At 43.8% G+C, this 15,901-nt stretch overlaps 1 protein-coding gene across 3 annotated transcripts in view; it reads left to right on the top strand.

Moving 5' to 3' along the window:
• The first annotated feature begins 1,012 nt into the window (after nucleotides 1-1,012).
• The window catches only part of GRAMD2A (GRAM domain containing 2A), a 35,947-nt gene continuing 21,058 nt past the window's right edge, over nucleotides 1,013-15,901 (top strand). Inside the window, exon 1 of one of the 3 annotated variants that reach the window (XM_082618518.1) lies at nucleotides 1,013-1,068. In XM_082618518.1, the coding sequence (XP_082474644.1) occupies nucleotides 1,028-1,068 (41 nt within the window). In that variant the 5' untranslated portion in view covers nucleotides 1,013-1,027. Of the gene's footprint in view, nucleotides 1,069-11,046; nucleotides 11,184-15,901 lie in introns of those variants that run through there. The other 2 variants (XM_082618517.1, XM_082618519.1) reach the window with 2 other exon arrangements.

The raw sequence follows: 15,901 nt of genomic DNA, 5'->3' as shown, positions 1-15,901 counted from the left end.
GGGTGCAGACGTGCTGGGGAAGCAGTCGCTGACTGTCTTAAGAATATAGGTTACCCTTTTCAGCACCCTGGGGTCTAAAAGCTCCTGCAGCTGGGGAAATTTTAACAGCTTATTTGGACCAAAGATTGGAGAAGGCAGCAACAAGGCCCCTTCCCTCCTGCTCATGGGTAAACCAGGAGTAAAGTGGCCCTTGTCCTGTCCCTCCGCCTTAGGTCTTCCTGCAGTAGAGGCCCTTGATATGAGACCAAGTTCTGCTCCCAGTTTCCAGAATATTTGTGGAACCCTGGGCTCCCTTTGTGCCCCTTCTGTTTTCCAATGCCCTCCCGCTATGATACAGCAGGCTCAAGGAAGGGGGGGAGGGTTGGGAAGGGAACTAAATCTGGCACCTTGCCTCTCTCCTGACCACTCTGAAGGACCAAGCCTTTCCTGGTGGGGATAAGAGGGAAGGAGCCCACAGCCCAGGTTCATTGTCACACTGAGCTCTTCTGCCTGTGCTTTCCTACTCGATTTCTGGCCATCTGCAGTCCCTTTCCAGACACCTCCAAAAGATTTTTGCCTGGGGAGGCACTGAAAAGTCCCCAACTCTGGGGAAAGCACATGAAATCATTCCAGCGCCGGAGTTGTTCAAAATCCCCACTAGTGTTCCCTACTTGTGTCCTCACTTCTCTGGTGTGGATAGAAATTGAAACTGCCTTGAAGCTTAGCGTTGGGAGGTTTTGGGAGGAATGGGTTTCTGCAAAGGGCTTCGGGCTCCGAGACTAAATGGCTAAAGAGGGAGAACCTGGAGCAGGCACCGAAGCCCCTCGCTGGGAAGAGCAGAGGGTGCAGACCCAGGCCGTCCTCCGGGGTAGGATCCGAACAGAGCTTGGGGCCCCACCTGGATCTGGAGAGAGGGAGGAACAACCAATGGGCTGTGCCCGTCCCGCGCGAGCAGCCAATAGGCGGTCGGGGGTGTGTCATCCGAGGCGGTCGGGAGTGGGCATTCGGTCCTGCGGCGCGGTCCCTGGCGCTCGCTGGAGGCTCCGCGATGACTGCTCTGAGCCCGGGCGAGGCCGCCAAGGTGGGCAGGTAAGGAGCTACGACCCGCGGACCGGGCTCCAGGGCCCAGAGGCCACCTCGAAGGGACGCTGCCCGGCGGGACCCGGAGGCCGCTGCGCCTCGGCGCGTTCTACCCGCGGGGCAGGCGCTTCCTGGCCCGCCGGAATGCGGGCTTCACTCCAGACCTGCGCCGCGCGGGCCCTGGCGCTTCCCGAGCTAAGAGGTGTTCGCGCTGGGGCAGGATGTCAGGCTGTAGGCGCTTCGCGCGAGGGGTTCGAACCTGTAGGATGAGGGACATCCAGGCGGTATCAGGGAGGTGGAGGGCTCCTCCCCTCGAGATACCTCCCGTGGTCCATCATCACTCTCCTCCGCCGCCGTCGCTGGGCATTCATTCATTCATTCATTCCCCAGCCATATCGACCCCCAATCCTGACTGCCCCCCACACGAGGGCTGGCGCTTCCCTTCCGGCCCCCGAAAGGGTCAGCCTCTCTCTTCCAAACGGGTCTGCAATTGTAGCGGCGTTCGGTTGCCTGGGAGGCAGCGTGGAGCTGCCCCAGGGCGACTCGGCCGCACCCATCCGTCAGGCCCTTCGCCCGTCGGGCAGGCTGGGGCGTCTCTCAGCCTCGAGATCTGTTCCACAGACACCCTCGGAGGAAGGAAAGTTCTTGCAGCTGGGCAAGGGGCAGGGAGGCAGGGCAGGCAGGAGGTGATGTTTCAGGTGACACCAAGAATTGTGGCCTCTGCCCCATGAAGTCTTGGGGCCCTGCAGGTAGGATTATTTGGGGAAGACAGAGTCAGTGGATGAAGCTGTAAGTTCCTGCCCTTGCCCCAGTCCCAAACCCCACAGCCTGAGCTCTGAAGGCTGGCCATCTAGCACGGGGACAGATAGGGTGAATGTGGTGTGAGCCCAGTGCTCAGTCCACACAAGTACATGGAACTGGTGGAATATTTAAGGGCTCCCTCTGTCCTGTCTTCAAAGAGGCTGGTGAGGCCCTACCCCACTGGCATTTGCCCTTCTTTGCTTTGCTTGCCCCACTTATCCTTGCAGGAATCCGGCTCCTAAGGAATGAGAGAATGTCCTGACAATCCGTGATGCCTTTGCCCCAGTGTACACCCCCTAGCTGACTCTGAAGTCCAGTTCCTTTCAGAGCGAAGACTTACGGGGTTGCAGGGAGAGGTGGCATAGAGGGTGTCCTTCCCATCCTGCAGTGAGGGGGCCAGTATGCTCCTTCCGCAGTCCTCTTACCACGCTGACAGACACTCTCAGGTCTGAGGTTATGGTTTGACAGGACCAGTTAAGCAGTGCACATCTCTGGGGCAAATGGGCAGATCTAGAGCGCATCATGTCAGCACAGAAGCTGACAGAAGCTGCTCCTGAGTTTCCAGGAGCATTTCTGCTGGGGCCAAATCCAAGTTCTCCTTCCTGACTTGCCTTTGGGAGAATTTTCTGAATAGCCTAGAGGGGACAGCCCAGATCCTATCCATGCCTTGATGTTACTGGTTGCTTTGAAATTTCTGAGCTTAGGCGAGTCTTCAAAGCCTTAGTGCAGACCAGAAGGATCTGTGTGCCAACCCATCCACCTAGGATGACCCCCTGAAGCTGAGGTCAGCAGTACTCAAGATGTGCTATGCCAGCCAGCCTCCCTCAACCTCCTCCATGGTGCCTGTGCTTGGGTAGCCCCCCCTAGTCCTTAACCTGGTTAAGTCGTGGCTTTGGCCCTTGAATCCCACATACCATACTTATCAGACCAGCATGAAGAGCCTGTCTCATCAGAAGTTCCTATTTTGCTGTGACCTGGGACAAGTCCCCTCTCTGGGCCTGCTTTGCCATCATAAGGTAAGGAGATTGGATTGTAGGCTCCTTAAAGGCCTTCTCCATGCAGCCATTCAGTGGCTCTGCTAACTAGCCTGTTTCCCCCTTGATTTCTGAAGGTATTTTATCTCTTTACATAATTACTTCGTTGCTATGACTACCTATGGAAAGCCCATGAAGTCGAGACCCATGCAGCATTCCACTTTGGTGTCAAGTGTCTGAGTCCGGACACCAGAAAATAATTTGCTTTTCTCCTTTCCTGAGACGTGAAAATAATTCCCCCCAATTCTGCAGCCATCTCTTATGCAAGGGTAAGTTTGGCAAGAAGTCAGTCTTGGCCACTGTGCTGCTATTCACCTGGGCCACAGGGCACCAGTCTGTCACCACATGTTATCACCAACCTTTGAAGCTTTGATTAATTCTCCTGCTGTTTACTAACGTAGGAAAGGAAGGAGGAGGGGGAGGGCAGAAGCCCCCCGGAACGGATCTTCCTTTGTAATTAAGAAGTACCTGCCTCCCCGGGGAGTCCCTGCCAGCTACAGCATGAAGGAAGGCACTGTTCCCATGAATATAAGCCTCCGCGGGGCAGGCTGGTGTCTCCCTTCTCCCCACTACAACTACACATTTTCATTAGTTTACAAGTGCCTGGTCATAAGTTAGGACTGGAGTGTTTTAATAACCTGTGGAGGTTGAGCCAATCTTTAAGTCCTTGTCCTAAGTTAGAGTTTCCTCAGATGATGTTTAAAACCACTAGAAAATTACATTGTTAATTTTTAAATAGGACGTTGGTTTTAGCTGGGACTATTCTTTAAAAATATGAACTAAAGGGGAAAACGTAGTTTTTTGAGGCAGGAGCCTGCTGTGTCCCCCTTTGCCTGGCAAAGTAATAAAGCTATCCTGATCTATTTCACCGTCAAAAAAATATGGACTAAAAAGCATATAAAGAATTAGTTTAAATCAAACACAAATTGCTTTTCCTTCTGACGTGTTGACCTGGCACCTCATGGTATATTAAATAATTGTCAAATTCATACTGCTATTTCATTTCACTGGTGTCTTGGGGTCATTGGTGGCTTAGGGTCAGAACAGCAACATGGGTGGGATGCCTGAGCAAACAGCTGTGACTGATTGTAAGAATGTTTTTCTCACTCCCTCGTGTAAAGAAAAAAAATTAAATATTTCTAATTTATGTTAACATTAATCAAATTATTTGAAATTTGCCCATAATCACCAGGGCCACACAAAATGTTATTTTTTAAATAATTTTTGAATTTTGAAGGACTATTCAACAATTTTATTTTGAAATAACCTAGTGACAATACCTCAGAATCGATATTCATATTCATACTGGGCTTCTTTGATTACCAAACAAGTTGAAAATGTTTATATATTTAATTGTTAAATCTTTTCGTTGTGGAGAATTTCAAACACACACACAAGAAGAGTAGTATAATAAGCAGCGTGTGCCCATCACCCAGCTTCAACAATTGTCAAGTCATGAGCCTCCCTTCTCCCTCCCTCCTGGATTATTTTGAAGCAAATCTAAGATATATTATTTCATCCACTTCTATTTCAGTGTATACCTATAAAAGATAAGGTCTTTTAAAAATATAACTACAATACCATTTTCACACCTGAAAAATAACAATAACTTCTTAAAATCATCAGATAGCTAGTCGGCAAAGTTCCCACATCATCTAGTAAATGTTTTTGTGCCATTTTAAAAACTTTTATAAGGATTCAAATGAGGTTTATACAACTGGCTGAAACATTGAATCTATATATCTGTGTCTCTAGTAGTCTCTTGTAATGTATAAATTCCCCTTCCATTTCTTCTTTTTTCCTTGCAACTTATTTGTTGGAAAAAATCATTTTTTTTCCTATACCATTGCCCAGTTTGCTGGTGCTGTTTAAAAATATTCCTCTGTCTCCTGTATTTCCTATAAATTGGCAGTTGGATCTAGACATTGATCAGATTCAGGAGGTACTGAACACTTGAGGAAACACGTAAGGTCTGGTTATTTCTCTTTGGGGCATGTTAACAGCCATTGATGATTATTTCATGTAAACCCATTATTTCATTAGGGATTGCAAAATGGTATTACTCCAATTCTATCACTCTTTCATTATTTATTAGCTTGAATATTTCTATAAGAGAAATGTCCCTTCTTCAACTATTTGGTTACCCAAATACTAGAAAGGCAGAATAAATCCTCAGCTCTTTCCTTTTACTAGTTTTATTTGTTTGTTTGTTTTTTTGCCATACGCGGGCCTCTCACTGTTGTGGCCTCTCCTGTTGCGGAGCACAGGCTCTGGACGCGCAGGCTCAGCGGCCATGGCTCACGGGCCCAGCCGCTCCGCGGCATGTGGGATCTTCCCGGACTGGGGCACGAACCCGTGTCCCCTGCATCGGCAGGCGGACTCTCAACCACTGCGCCACCAGGGAAGCCCGCTCTTTCCTTTTATTTACAGGTTTTCAAAATAATGAGATGGGTCCCTAGTAATCACCAAAGGTGACCAATGAGTCATTTTGGTATTATTATGATCTCATGGATTTAAACATATTTGATGTGTTTTAGCTCATTGTAGAGATTATTCTTATTGATGCTCAAATTGTCCCATCTGGCCCTATCTTCAGGTTGGCTCCTGAATACTTGTGCCATCACCACAGTCTTTGATGGCTTCCTTGCTTTTTGGTATGATTAGATATTTTAGGCCCATTTGTGTATTTCCTGCCCCAAAATCTGGAATCAGCCATTTCTCTAAGGAACACTGGTTCCCTTTTGGGAAATTGCATGACCATAATCTAAGCACCAGGGGTGTTCATTGTTAGCTGAGTATTTATTTTTTTTAAAGTAATCAGTTTTGAAGTTTATCTTTTAAACCCACTTGATTGCTGATCAAATTAAAGTTGTATTTCCTATCATTTTGGGAGTCATAGGCTATATTAAAAATATAGCACAGCAAAGTGACTCAGCCATACATATACATGTATCCATGAAGAAACTTTAAATTATACTTGGCAGTTGTTTTAATAATCTCTCTCTCTCTCTCTCTTTCATTTTACATTATGAGAATTGAAGCCCGCAGGAATTGGCAAACTATGGTCAGCAGGCCAAATCCTGCCCATTGTCTGTTTTTGTAAATAAAGTCTTACAGTCATGCCCATTAAAAAAAAAAAAATCTAATGAAAGTGAAATATTCTCTTTCCAGAGACATGTTCCTTTGTTCAGACACAACAGTTTTGCCCAAAATTCCAGGAGTTCACAGACCTTCCCTGCAACCCTTGCCTGGATTCCACGGTCCATTAGACTGTCACCTGGGGTCCATAATGATGGAGGAAGACTTGGGAGGACTGGAAATAACCTGTTGGCCCCATGTAAGAGCAGCAAATGGGAAAGCTAATGGGTCTTGCAGTATCAGGCCCAGGAGAAGAGAGGTTAGGAGTAGTCATTGCAGAGACTCTGCACTGGTCACACCAGCAGTGAAGATCTGGTTTTATCAAGAAAGGAACATGATGTCAAAAGTTTGTTCTTTGGTGAAGGATCAGTAGATAGAGAGAGGTCCATTTGGGTGTTGGAAAGAACTTTCTAATAATCAGAACTTCAGTGCCATACCTTATAGATCACAGTTACATGTAGGCGCACGTTTTGAAATGTCTTGTGCCTAATTGCAACTTTTCCCTTTTTTCACCCACTTGAATATTTACTTCCTTACACTAAGTTCCTTGATGTGGATAACACTGAGTAAGGTTGTTTTCTTCCCCCCTTTTAAGTCATTCTCGGTTACGTAGTTACTGTGATATAATAATAGGAAGAGCCTGAGCTTTCAGAAAGACCTGGATTCAAATCCCTACTCCACAAGTTACTGCTGAGTTACTACTGGCTCTGAGCCTCCCTCTCTTCTCTATAAAACAGAGTTGCATCTGGCCTACTTCGAAGATTCTCAGGCTGTGTAATGGCCTGGTACACAGTAGATGCTCACCAAAGATGAGTTTCCCTGCAGTTCCTCCAGCTTTGAGAATCTGAGACCAGGTCTCTGATGATTCAGACCCAGCTGTAAGAAAAGCTTGGTCTTTTTTTTTTTTACTATTCAAGGTGCAAAGTTCATTTTTTAAAAATAAACTTTTTAATCTTTAGATAATTGTAGATTCACATGCAATTGTGTGAAATAATACAAAGATCTCGTGTACATTTTCCCCAGTGGTAATATCCTGCACAACAATGGCACAACCAGAAAATTGACATTGATATAATCCCTTTGACCTTATTCAGCTTTCACCAGGTTTACATGCATTCATTTGTGTGTGTGTGTGTTTTTTGTACAGTTTTATCACATGTGGGAATTTGGCAAAGTTCATTTTTAAAATCAAGGTTTCTTTTTCTGTTGGATTCTGAGGGTTTTCATGTAAGAAGCATGTTTTAGAAATTTGGAATTTAAGAAGTGTCTATTAACATTGCTGTGCCTTTGGAACAAGTTTTTTTCTTTCTGTGTTTTTCTCCTTTTTTTTTCATTCTTTCACCAAATGAAGATAGTTTATTGTGATCATAAAATTTAGGCCAAGTAGGGCTTCCCTGGTGGCGCAGTGGTTGAGAGTCTGCCTGCCGATGCAGGGGACATGGGTTCGTGCCCCCGTCTGGGCAGATCCCACATGCTGCGGAGCGGCTGGGCCCGTGAGCCATGGCCACTGAGCCTGCACGTCCAGAGCCTGTGCTCTGCAACGGGAGAGGCCACAGCGGTGAGAGGGCTGCGTACTGCAAAAAGGAAAAAAAAAAAAAAAAATTAGGCAAAGTATACTACAGTAAATTATAAAGAAGAAAAGAAACACCTACAATCCCAACTCAAGGAGGAAAATAATGTTAGAATTTTGGTGAGCATCCTTCCCAATATATTTTATAATATATGCTGTTCTATATAATGTTTTTTCCAATGTTCTATAATGCTATCCTTTGTGGTAGACTTATTTTTAATAAGTTTTAATAATTAATGATAAATATCATTTTAATAGTTACATAGCCTTTCATTCTTTGAATAAACCATAATTTGTTCATGCCCTATTGTTTTTTTCCCTCTTTTACAAGTGTAGTGAACTACACTTCAGTGCATTCTTTTTTTTTTTTTTTTTTTTTATGCTGAGCATGATGACTAACACTGTTAAGCATCTTTTTTTTTTTAATTTTTATTTTTTTATTTTTTTATTTTTTTGCTTTATAACAAATTTAATCAGTTATACATATACATATGTTTCCATATCCCCTCCCTTTTGCGTCTCCCTCCCACCCTCCCTATCCCACCCCTCCAGGCGGTCACAAAGCACCGAGCTGATCTCCCTGTGCTATGCGGCTGCTTCCCACTAGCTATCTACCTTACGTTTGGTAGTGTATATATGTCCATGCCGCTCTTTCACTTTGTCACAGCTTACCCTTCCCCCTCCCCATATCCTCACAGTGCACATTCTTATACACTTAAATTTGTGTTCAGTTATTTCCAAAGAATAAATTGTTAGAAGTGGAATTTGTGGATCTGTTGAGTATCTACATACAAATGTATGTACATTTTCACACACTGCCCTCTCACACAGGAGTGTGTGAGACTGACCATTCAGCAACATGTTGATCAACAGTAGATGTTATTAAACTTTTAAGCCTTTGAAATTTAATAAGTAAAAAAAGATATCCCTTCTATTTTATTTTTAAATATCTTTATTATTTTTGTTGATTTTAAAAGTATTACACCCTGTTATAATAAGTTCAAACAAAACAGAAACTACTGAGAGTGAATTCTTCTCTGAGATATAATCACTGTTGTTTGATATAGAACTTTTAATTTTATAAATGGGTTATATCTTGGTTACTTATATGTACTTTTCACTAAACAACATATTTTGGACTTTTTTCCATATTAGCACATGCAGCTATACTCTAGTCTTTTAGTCAATTGCATAAGACTCTGTTATATTGATAAAATATTATTTTGGTATTTCCACCTTTTCCTTCATACTTGTTAACTAAAGGAATGTAAATTTTTGCCTACTTGTCCATTTATTTCCTTGTACCAAGTTCCATGAAATGGAGTTGTAGGATCAAAGGATTTACATTTCTTAAATAATTTGATATATGTTAGAAAGGTTAACTAAGTTTTAAGTCTCATGGAAAATAAGAATGCTTATTTTCCACATCCTTTCCACATCCTGTAATATTGAGCACTATAATTTTTTTAGTGTTTACCAGTAAGATAGGTAATAGAGATATTTCTTTTTTTGTGACTTGCCTTTTCATATTCTTTACCCACTTTTTTTTTTTTTTTTTTTTTTTGTGATATGCGGGCCTCTCACTGTTGTGGCCTCTCCCACTGCGGAGCACAGGCTCCGGACGCGCCCGCTCAGCAGCCATGGCTCACGGGCCCAGCCGCTCCGCGGCATGTGGGATCCTCCCAGACCGGGGCACGAACCCGTGTCCCCTGCATCGGGCACGAACCCGTGTCCCCTGCATCGGCAGGCAGACTCACAACCACTGCGCCACCAGGGAAGCCCCTTTACCCACTTTTCTATTAGATTGTTTACCTTTTTCTTTCTGACTTGGATGAGTCATTATCATTTAAAAACACCAATCCTTTGTTGTTTACATCACCTTTAAATTATTTATTTATTTATTTATTTAGACCAAATTGCGGTATGTGGGATCTTAGTTCCCTGACCAGGGATGGAACCTATGCCCCTGCAGTGGAAGTGCAGAGTCTTAACCACTGGACCACCAGGGAAGCCCCCTGCCAGTTTAAATTTTGATGTACAAAGGGTTTTAATTTTTATGCAATTAAATCTTTTATGTGTTCTGGGTTTTATATCTTGCTTAGGAAGACCTTTCTTGTTATGTTAATATTCTCTTCTATTTTATTTTAGTTTTTTATTGATTTAGAAAATATTTGGATGTTTAATCTACCTGGGATTTATTTTTGTGAATGGTGTGAGGTAGCCAGTTGCCCCAAGAACATTTATTGGACAATCTGTTCTTTCCTTACTTATTTGAAACAGCTTCTTTCTTATATACTAAATTCTCAGATACCCATAGATCATCTTCTGGACTCCCCTTATGTTCTATTGATCTATTCATTTTTTTCCTAAACTAGTAAGTATTTTAATTGCTCCAGCTTTGTAGTTTATTCTGACATCTGGTAGGGCAAAGCCCTTGCATGAAATTTGGGATAAATTCGCTTCTTTAAAACTTTCAATCTTCCCACTCAGGAGCAGAGTTTATCTCTCCATTTATTCAAGTGTTCTTTCGTGTCATTTTAAAAATGTCTGTGATTTTCTTCTCATAAATTTCTCTACATTTTAAAAGTTTATTCTTGGGTAACTTATATGTATTGCCATATGAATAGAATCATTTCCCCAAATATATTTTATAACTGTTTATTGCAGGTCTACTGAGGAACGATTGATTTTTATATTGATCTTGTAACCACTAGAATAACAATTAACTCCATGAGAGTGTATTGTGTGTCTATCCTTATCACAGCTCTGCCTAGCCCATGGCCCAAATATAAGAATATCTGGGCCACTTTCTTATGATTTTTCCAGTTGATGACATATCCTCTAGTTAGTTTATGTTACCATCTTTCAAACAATAATCATTGCTTTTTATTGGGGTGGCCAAAAAGTTCAGGTTTTTTGGTAGGATGGTAGGAAACCCGAACGAACTATTTGGCCAGCCCCAGTAATGTATGAACCTTGGATTTCTTTTTCGTTCTTTTGTGCAGTGGCTAGAACTTCCAGAACAATGTTGAATAACAGTGGCGAGAGCAGGCATTCCTAGGGGGTTTCCACCAGTTGGACAATCTGGGGTTCTCCCTGGAGGGAGAGGTACCAGGACCCAGTAAGCTCTTTAAGAGTAGGTCATCACCCGGGAATCAGAACCTTTAGACGAGCACGGCTTGGGGGAGCCCGGTTAGCAGAAGCCTGTGGCAGGGCGCGGAGCTGGACCCTCCTGGGACGTCCCAAATCCGGGCCAACTACCAGGTTTGGGTCCCAGAAGGGGTGCGGGCTCCCTTTCCAGGAAGCAGAGGTGCCGGCATGGTTGCTGTTTTTCCAATAGCGCTCCAGTCTACGCAAGCTTTTGCTCTTCCGCCTACAGACCCATCGGCCCCCGCCAAGGGGTGAGCAGGGCAGGGCCGGGCGGGCTGGCGCGGGGCCCTGCGGTGCTGGAATTCTGGGTGTGGCTGCCTTCTCGGCGCCGGGTGGCGCTGGGCTCTCCAGCCCTTCCAAGGGCTGGCGCAGAAAATGGACTTGTGGTTCGCGGGCTGCGGCAGAGATGCGCCAGGGGTGAGGAACGTCAGGTGAGGATGGCTGGGGAAGGCTGGACCAGGCGGGGAAGCTGCGGGCAAGGGCAGCACCCACTCCCTTCCCGACTGTGGACATCCCGCTCAGGGAATCAGGAGAGGGAGGTACAGTCCCATCCCCCAGAATCTCCTTGGTCTTTCACTGGGAGGAAGGCAGGATCCGAGGTTGGTGGGGCGCTGAGCTGGCCGGTGGCCTGGGCTGCCGGCTGTGCTGAGCAGCATCCTCACTTGTGCTCAGAGGACTGTCCTCACTGTCCGTCCCTGGGATGCAGTCAGCAGCGTGGGAGAGAGGGAGGAGGGACAGGCCTTTAGCACCCGAGTCTGGATTTAGACCCCCACTAGGGCACCAAAACGGTCCTGGCTAAAGCTGCAGATCCCCTCCTTGTTGCTAAAGTTACTTAGACTGCCTTTCAGTCCTCCCGCTGTTTGGTCTCTCAGCAAACTTCACTGCTCTCCCATTCTTCCTTTTTGAAATACTCTTTCGGCTTCCATGACAACCTATACACCTGGTTGTTTCTTTTTTTTTTTTTTTTTTTTTGCGGTATGCGGGCCTCTCACTGTTGTGGCCTCTCCCATTGCGGAGCACAGGCTCCGGACGCGCAGGCTCAGCGGCCATGGCTCATGGGCCCAGCTGCTCTGCGGCATGTGGGATCTTCCCGGACCGGGGCACGAACCCGTGTCCCCTGCATCGGCAGGCGGACTCTCAACCACTGCGCCACCAGGGAAGCCCCACACAGTCTTTAGGTGCTGTAGTTCTTGAGGTCCCAGGCTACTCTCCTTCCCCTCCCTCTTCCCCATCCTCCTAGTGGAGATATAATTCACACACCATAAAATTCATCCTTTTAAAGTGTGCCGTTCAGTGGCTTTTACTGTATTCACAAAGTTGTGCAACCATCATCACTAATTCTGGAACAGTTTCATCACCTTCAAAAGAAACCCTATGTGCATTAGTCACTTCCCATTTCCCCTTCCCTCCAACCCCTGGCAACTACTAATCTACTTTCTGTCTCTGTGGATTTGCCAGTACTGGACATTTCCTGTACGTGGAATCATACGATATGTGGTCTTTTGTAACTGGCTTTTCATTTAGCATAATGTTTTTAAGGTCCATTCATGTTGTAATATGTATCAGTACTTCATTCCTTTGTATGGCTGAATTATGTTCCACTGTATGGGTATACCACATTTTGCTTATCCATTCATCAGTTGGGCATTTGGGTTGTTTCCATTTTCTGGCTATTATGGTAATAATGATCATAATGCTATGAGCATTCCTTTTTAAAAAAACTTAAAAAAATTGAAGTATAGTTGATTTACAATGTTGTGTTAATTTCTGCTGTACAGCAAAGTGGTTCAGTTATACATACATATACATTCTTTTTAATATTCTTTTCCGTTATGTTTTGTCACAGGATATTGAATATAGCTCCCTGTGCTCTACAGTAGGACCTTGTTGTTTATCCATTCTATATATAATAGTTTGCATCTGCTAATCCCAAACTCCCAATCCATCCCTCCTCCACCCCCCTCCCCCTTAGCAATCACAGGTCTATTCTCTGTGTCTGTGAGTCTGTCTCACAGAGAAGTTCATTTGTGTCATATTTTAGACTGCACATATGAGTGATATCATACGGTACTTGTCTTTCTATTTCTGATTTCACTTAGTATGATAATCTCTAGGTCCATCCACATTACTGCAAATGGTATTATTTCATTCTTTTTTATGGCTGAGTAATATTCCATTGTGTATATGTACCACATCTTTACCCATTCATCTGTTGATGGACATTTAGCTTGTTTCCATGTCTTGGCTATTATAAATAGTGCTGCTATGAACATAGGGGCGCATGTGTCTTTTTAAAAAATAAATTTATTTATTTAATTTTGGCTGTGTTGGGTCTTCGTTGCTGTGTACAAGCTTTCTTTAGTTGTGGTGAGTGGGGGCTACTCTTCGTTGCGTGGCTTCTCGTTGTGGAGCACGGGCTCTACATGCGCAGGCTTCAGTAGTTGTGGCACATGGGCTCAGTAGTTGTGGCTTGCGGGCTCTAGAGCTCAGGCTCAGTAGTTGTGGCACACGGGCTTAGTTGCTTCACGGCATGTGGGATCTTCCCAGGCCAGGGCTTGAACCCATGTCCCTTGCATTGGCAGGCAGATTCTTAACCACTGAGCCACCAGGGAAGCCCCCGCATGTGTCTTTTTGAATTGTAGTTTTGTCTGAATATATGCCCAGGAGTGGGATTGCTGGATCATATGGGAATTCTATTTTTAGTTTTTTGAGGAACCTCCATACTGTTTTTCATAGTGGCTGTACCAGTTTACATTCCCATCAACAGTGTAGGAGGGTTCCCTTTGCTATGAGCATTCTTGTACAAGATTTTGTGTGTACATATATTTTCAGTTTTCTTGGGTATATGTACCTAGGAGTAGAATTGCTGGGTCATATAGTAAACATTTTACCATTTGAGTAACCACAAAACTGTTTTCCAAAGCAGTTGCACCAATTTACAATCCCACCAGCAATGTGTGAGGGCTGCAGTTTCTCCTTATCCTCACCAACACCTGATATGAATTACAGTCTCTCAGGGGTGTGAAGTGGTATCACATTGTGGTTTTGATTTGTATTTCCCTGATGACTAATGATGTTGAGCATCTTTTTGTGTACTTATTGGTCATCTGATATCTTCATTGGAAAAATGTTTATTTAAACATTTGCCCATTTTTAGTTGGATTATTTGTCTTTTTATTTTTCAGTTTTGAGTTCTTTAAAAAGATTTTAATTGTGGTTAAGAAAAACATAACATGAAATTTACCATCTTAACCATTTCTAAGTTCATTTGTACAATTCACTAATGTTAAATATACGTATTCATATTGTTGTGCAACCAGTCTCCAGAACTTTTTCACCTTGCAAAACTGAAACTCTATACCCGTTAAATAACTCTCCATTCCACCCCCCTCCTCCAGCCCCTGGCAACCACCATTCTACTTTCTGTTTCTATGAATCTGACTACTCCAGGTACTTCACATAGGTGGAGTCATACAGCATTTATATTTTTGTGACTGGCTTTTTTCACTTAGTATGACATCTGCAAGGTCATAAGAGTTTTTAATATATTCTAGATACTAGTCCCTTATCAGATGCATGATTTACAAATATTTTCTCTCATTCTGAGTTTCCTTTTCACCTTCTCAATATCATTAGCAGCACAAACGTTTCTAATTTTGATGAAGTTCGATTTATCTATTTTTTCTTCTGTTTCTTGTGCTTTTGGTGTCATAGCTTAAGAGACCATTGCCTAATCAAACAAAGATTTACACATATGATTTCTTCTAAGAGTCTTAGCTCTCACATTTTTGAGTTATTTTTGGTACATGGTGTGAGATAGGGATCCAACTTAATTCTTTTGCATGTGGATATCTAGTTGTCCCTGCACCATTTGTTGAAAAGACTATTCTGTCCCCCGTTGAATTGGTCTTGGCACCCTTCCCGATAGCTTCTCTTCTTTATGTACCCACTTTCCCTGGGGGATCTTCCTAGCTCCTGTACCCATCCATGGGCCAATAACTCAGAAGTGTATCCCTTCAGCCTGGACCTTTCTTCTGAGCTCCTTACTCATATGTAACTTGATATCTCCACTTAAATGTTTCTCACACATGTTTAAGACTGAACTCATGATTGTTTCCTTCAAATATGTTCTTTTTCCAGTATATTTTCCCCTGTTTTGCCTCAGCAAAACACAGCAGTATCCTGCTTGCTTAAGCCAGAAATCTAGAGTCAGGTTTGACACTTCTTACCTTATGCCCCACATCCAGTTGATCACCAAGTCCAGGTTGGTTCTACTTGGAAATATATATTGTGAATCTATCCCTCAACCTCCATCACCACCACTGCCACCAAGTCTGAGACCTCATATCTCTGCTGGAATACAGTCTCCTAACTGGTCTGTCTCCATGGAAAATTCTAAATATATACGAAAGAGGAGGAGAGTTGTAGGAGGGACCCCCATGTATTCATCACCACCAACTACAATAACCACCAACATCAGGTTGTCCCTATTTCATCAGTACTCATCCTGTGCTCCCCCTGCCCCACACCCTTTGGATTACTTTGAAATAAATCTATGTATTAGAGTGATCTGTGACCACGCCTAGGGGTGCCAGCTCAAACAGATGCTGCTCCATACTCTTTAACGTACAAAGTTGAGGGTGTATTTCCCCTTTTAAATCCCTTCATTGGTTCCTCATAGCTTTTCTTCTTTTCTTTTCTTTTTTTTTTTTTTACTATAAACAACTTCATTCATGGACTTTCATATAAGTATAAAAGTGATAGATATTAAAATCACACTTTCACATACATTTTCCAGAAAAAGCCAATTCCTGTATATACTGAAAATCTGAGGGCCCAAAGTCCCCAGAAGAAACCAGTTGTGGGGGTAAGCAGCTATATCTAATGTCTCCGACTCCATTTCTGCAGCGCAAAAGACCCCCCCCATAGTTTTTAAGAGAATGACAAAAACCCTTACTGGGGCCCACAAGACCCCGCATGATCTAACCCTGCCAACCTCTCCTGCCTCATTGCTCATCACTTCACTACTCACCTCTACCCTCCAGACACAAAGGCTCTGTTTATGTTTCTCATACGTGCCACACACACCTGGCCTCAGGGCTTTTGCACATCATAAACCCTCTAATAAACCCTCTACAAGGACTCCTTC

This window comes from Mesoplodon mirus, assembly GCF_964341445.2.
Source record: "Mesoplodon mirus genome assembly, chromosome: 4".
NCBI lineage: Eukaryota > Metazoa > Chordata > Mammalia > Artiodactyla > Ziphiidae > Mesoplodon > Mesoplodon mirus.
The sequence above is the reverse complement of the archived record's forward strand: the minus strand, read 5'-3'. Positions and strand labels throughout refer to the sequence as shown.